The sequence below is a fragment of the Fukomys damarensis genome, unplaced genomic scaffold (genome assembly GCF_012274545.1).
Source record: "Fukomys damarensis isolate Sample0158 unplaced genomic scaffold, DMR_v1.0_HiC HiC_scaffold_9, whole genome shotgun sequence".
Taxonomy (NCBI): domain Eukaryota; kingdom Metazoa; phylum Chordata; class Mammalia; order Rodentia; family Bathyergidae; genus Fukomys; species Fukomys damarensis.
In genome coordinates, this window is record NW_022900921.1 from 50,389,160 (window position 1) to 50,394,584 (window position 5,425).

The following is a 5,425-nucleotide window of genomic DNA, read 5'->3' on the forward strand; positions in this document are numbered from 1 at the left end:
CATGGTACTGGTCACCACTTCCTCCTACTCCCTACAGTGCCTGCCTCACCTGCCTCATCACTGTGTCTGTGCCTCCATGCAAAGTGCTCCTCTAGAACCCTGGGCATGACACCCACCAGCTTCACACATGCACATGCACCCACCACCCTCCCAGCACACCTGCACAGATCCACAGGAGGCTGCAGCAAGGCAGGCACAGAGGGCATCCTGGAGGCTATGGCCTATGGTCCTCCCCACCCCAGGGCGAGCCTGTGGCACAAGGGTGCAGGGGAGTAGATGTCCGCAGTAGACCCTGCAGCCACTTCCTCTCAGCCCAGTGACCTCTTCATCCAGCACAGTGCAAAGTTTCCAGAGCCACCAGGCCACCCCTGGGGGACACGGCTTATCTTGATGTGGGCAAGTTAGCAAATCCTGGAGGCCCTGGCAGCTGTCCTTGCCCCCACCATATCCATAGCCTCATGTCAGCTGTCTGCCTGGACACAGCCTGAAAGTGGGTGCTGTGCTGGGAGGGTGACGATGTGTGTGCACGTGTGAAGTGTGTGCACTGTGTGTGCAGGTAGGATGCATGTGTACTTGTATACATGAAGGCAGCAGGCCCAGCCCTGTCTCCTCCATCAGACATTCTCACAGATCAGATTTGCTTGTAACTCCACCCCAGCTGATTTTGGGTTTGTGTGACTCCCTGGCAATTCCCACACGTGGGTCTGGCTGTTGTTGGAACCTTATTGTGATTCACAACTTGCTAAGGCTGTGAGCTGGTAATCACAGAATTTCTGCTTTGAACTCAAAACCATCTTACAAAGCCCAGACTTGGAGCTGCTAGGAGCCTACCTTTCAGGGTGGGGCAACTGCCGTGTGGCCCATGTTCTTGAGCCTCATCGTCTACAGCCAGACCTCCATGAATAAGGCACCCGAGGCCCTGTCAGAATTGGGCTTGATGTTTAGGCCGTGTCTGGTGACTGCCCTGTGGCAATCACCAGGGCAGTTGCTGCCCCTGGAGGTGGGTGCTGTCCCTGTGACCCACCCACCCATGGCCTCCTTGCCCTGCACCCCCAGCAGAGCTTATAGTTGCTGAATGTGGCCTCAGACCCCTCTGGACAGTTCTTATCTTTATTTTTTATGGTCACCACAGGTCCACCAGCTCTGGGAATGTTCCTTGAAGTTTCATCACACCACATGACCGCCCCCAGAGTGACTCTTTCCATGGGCCACATGGCACTCCCCCACCCCATCACACACTTTGTCTCCTGAGACCCTTGACTCCCAGAGTGCACTGCACCTCCTCTGCTTATTTCCTGCACATGGCACCCTGCCCTGTCATCTGAATGCGGACAACCTGCAACCCAGAAGTCACCCATACCCTACAGGCTTGAAGCCCACTGGGCAACAGGCTGGCCACACTTGCAGGGTCTAGAACTATCTGTACTTGCCCAAGAAGCAGGTGGTGTGTGGCCAGAGGCAGATTTCCAAGCTTCAGGAAACAGCAGTTAAAAGGACACAGGGCCAAGGACTGAGTGTAGTGTGACCTAGAACTCCAGACTGAGAAGGAGTCATGGTGGGACTGGAAAGGGACACTAACCCGCTTGTAAGGACAGAGCTAGTGGGTTCTCTTCGGAGGTCAGGGATAAGGAGAGACCTCACTCCACCTTGCCCTCTAGGGCCCTTGGCCTCAGTCTGGTGAGCTGTAGCTTGACTGCTGGAATATGCAGTTTAGCTCCTGGGTGTCCTTAGGCTGAGAGATGCAAAGTCTCCACACTGAGCCTGCCCTTCCCCCAGGTCACCAACTATCCCAGCCCTCTGTCAGTGTCCTCTTTGCTTTTATGCCCATCACCCTCCTTAGCAGGGGACCTTTCAATGCCTGGATCTTCCTACGTGCTCAGTAAAGCTAGGTGAACTCAGTGGTCACCCCTGAGTAAACCTGAGGATCTGGGGTCCTGATGGAAGCTTCTCCTCCAGGAAGTCCTTTTCCCTAGGTGTGTGGTGGGGATGAGAGCCTCAGGAGGCAGCAGGCTATAAGCCTCTGGAAGCCTCAATTCCTCACTCTTGGGAATCTCCACCCAGCCACAGGCCACACTGGGAATCACCTGGGAAGTATCCAGATGTCCCTGAAGAGCCCTTCCTGAGTCCACCAGGGTCTTCCAAGGGGCAGCTGAGGCCAGTGGTGCCCAGGGCTCTGAGAAGCCAGAGCACAGCCACCCACACAGGTCACACATCCCAAGGCCCATGCATAGCGTCCCTTACAGGAGGCGAAAGCTCTTTAAGGCTGTGCTCAGCAGTGGGATGTGGCATGAAGGCCTCAGCAGCTGAGGATGTGGCCCTAGGTGGAGGCAGAGATGCCCTACAAAGCTCTCAAATATGACCATTCTTCGCTGCCAGGAGATTCAGGGTTCATGGGCTGGATCAGTAGTTTCTTTCATTAAATCAAAGTATTAAAAATATGTCCCCCAAAACGTTAAACATTACTAGGTAAAGTCCTGATATGGGGAGTGACACTGTCGCAAGGTAGTAGCAGCGAGCCAATAGCTGTCACTGAGGCCAGTCTGGGGCCTGGGGACCCACAGGGGTTCCTGGAGCATGCACCTCCCCCCAGACTTGCTACTGTCCCACTCCCACTGTCAGTGTCCCTGCTTGCGTCCCCATTCCAGAGACTTCCACCACTCTTGCTGCAACAAGTCCCGAAAGAGGCACACAGGTTCTGAGCTGATCCTGGGCCCCTGTGGTTGGCGTTGGGAGCAGAGGCATGAGCTACCCTGCATACACAGGGCCACACTCCTCCTTCCAGGGGCACTGAGATAGAAGTTTCTTTGGGGACCAGAACACTGTCAAGGCCTCGCCAATTCCTACTGTATTAGTATTGTGTCTCAATCCTCAAAAGTAACTCTTTTTAAAAAGCTTAAACTTAACCTAAAAGATTTATTTAAATGAAAATATAACCTAGAGTGAACAAACACGAGAAATGTTCCTCTTTGAATTAAGGATATAGCACCTTTGAGTTGTCCAAAAAGTACATCTCCCCAAGGTGGTTCATGGGTCGGCACCAAGGATCCAAGTTTCCTTAACATACTTAACTACTTAACTCAGGAAACACTACTCCAAGTATACTACCACATGTTAATCGAGAAAAGCGGAAGGAAGATAATAGTTTTAGTTTACTCAATATCACATGCTAGAAGGAAAGTGTGCATGAGAAAACACTGAAGAGGTAATTTTTTAATCCAGATTTCACAAACTCATGGTGCAAAATGGGTCCCACAGCTTCCTCTAGTCATAACTGCTCCTCACTGCATGTTGGCTGCCTGTGACAATTTGATAGAGGACTTCAACCTCGCTAAATAACTAGTCATAGCCCCCCATGCTGTTCTGACCACTGTAGCCAGCCCCATAGCAGGCACTCACTGACTGGCTCTCTAGGCCGCTGTAGGTGGCCTGGGCAGCTGACACCCCCATGCCCTGCATCACCTGGCTGCTGTAAGCCCCGTTGCTGGCCCCTGTGGTGGAATTGAGGAAGAGTTCTATATAGCGGTGCTGCATGTTGGCCTTGTCCTTAGACAAGGCCACCACAGCTTCCTCGTGGGTAGCAAACTCCACATTGGCCTCACCCATCACTCTGCCTTCAGGCCCAATCTCGATGCGTACTCTCACAGGGTTGAGTGGTGAGAAGAAATTGTACATGTCATTCTTGGTGGCTTTGAAGGGCAGGCCCCGCATGTGGACACAGTGGCTGGTGGTACTGGAACTCACTATCTCCATATCTGTAAGAGAGGCAGGAGCAGCAGCAGAGTGGAGTGGATTCTGGGGAGGTCAAAGCATGGCAGTTGGTGCCACCCATGACCCTGATTTAAGCTTGACAGCCAAGATCTATCATGGATGGGAGTAAAAGGGAGAAGGTCCACTTCAGAATAAATGCACACGGAGACAGCACTGTGCATATCAGAGTCCATTTACAATTGTACCCATTTAGAGTGAGTGCCTGAAGGCACTATCTCAGGTACACTCAGGAAGCTGACATCCGATCCACACCTCTTGGTTTATTTTAGTCTCCCTCCCACAGGCTGCCAAGGATGTGTGCACCACACGGGCTGCATCTTTTGCTCAGCCACTGCTGGCCAGGCTGAACTCTGATGTCCCCATCTGTGGGAAGCCATCTCGTGGCCATGAAGGCAGCAATGGATCACAGTGTGTGCAAAGAAGGAGTCCTCCTCAGTGGGAGAGTGTTTGGTGAGACAGATGTAAGGCAGCACCTCCGGACATTCACACTTTAGAGTCTATGGCCCCGAGGGTGGTAGAAGCCTAACCAGGGCCGCAGGTACAAGTATCAAGTGGAAGATGTACGTGGGATGGTTGGCAGGAGCCATCACTGATGATTTTCTGGCTCAGAAGACTGAACAGTGATTGGGTAAGAGGAAGTGGGGAGGAAGGCATACACACATCCTGTACTAATTTGCAACTTTTTATAAACCTAAAATTATCTAAAATGAAAGTTTTTGAAAAATAAGCAGATGTAGCTGACAAGCCACCAAAGCTAGCAAGTTTGCTCAGCGCTGATTCCCTTTGAAGGTCCTCAAGCTCTTGTCAGAGTCACTGGGATGTAGCCACCTTCTCAGCTCGAGGAGAGAACCAAGGGATGAAGGCCTGGGCACAAGTGGAGCCCCACGGCTAGAGCAGGAGCCCATGGCCCACTGGGCCAACTGTAGTGGGCTGGGTAGATGGCAGAGCCCAGAGGGGCTAAGTGTGGTCTCCAGGAGGGCACCTGAGTGCCACGAGCTCTGCACACTCAGCAGCTGTTGGATGGGGCACTGACCTGGAGCTGTTGCCTGGACACCAGAGTCCCCACACTGCTAGAGCACTGCTACCTTCTGAAAAGTCACAGGGATGCTTAAGCCTCAAGCACTAGCAGCACAGCCCTCGCCAGCTCTTTAGTCCACGTGGCAGCCAGCATGTCCAGGATGGGGCAGGTGCTGAGGACCTGGAGCTTTTTCAGGGACACATGGGGTGGCACTGTCACCAGTTACAGACAGATGTCCCACACCCCCACCTCTGCAGCTTTACCCATCCTGACAACAGAGGCAATCTGCTGGCATGACTGCAAGCATCCACAGCTGGTCTTCCTGGAGCTGTGTCCATACAGCTTGTGTAAAAGTGTCCCTGGAGCCAGTCCCTGCCCTTGGAGTGTGCCAAGACGGGCCCCATTCCAAGGTCAGCCTCAGAGCTCTGCCAGAGGGGACAGGATCCAGCAGCTCTGGGGAGGTGGAGGAGCAAGGGAAGACAGCTTGGCTATCAAGGGAAGAGGAAGGGCCACAGCAGGGACACAGGCAGCTATGCCCTGAGATACAGCCAAAACCCACGTGACCTGGAGTTCTCAGACCGACCCACTGCAAGATGAGGGGCACCAGGGCTGCCGATCTTGACATGGGGACCTAGCCTG

General features: G+C 53.3%; 1 protein-coding gene across 1 annotated transcript; it reads right to left on the minus strand.

The window, feature by feature from the left end:
* Window positions 1-3,244: 3,244 nt before the first annotated feature.
* Window positions 3,245-3,904, minus strand: LOC104857049 (heterogeneous nuclear ribonucleoprotein F). Its single transcript, XM_010616708.2, has one exon. It carries the CDS (start codon window positions 3,748-3,750, stop codon window positions 3,337-3,339), a length of 414 nt encoding a protein of 137 aa, XP_010615010.1. The 5' UTR covers window positions 3,751-3,904; the 3' UTR covers window positions 3,245-3,336.
* Between the last annotated feature and the right edge of the window lie 1,521 nt (window positions 3,905-5,425).

What these genes read in the sequence shown, in the direction of transcription:
- LOC104857049 (XM_010616708.2), bottom strand. Translation starts at nt 3,750, where the DNA reads ATGGAGATAGTGAGTTCCAGTACCACCAGCCACTGTGTCCACATGCGG.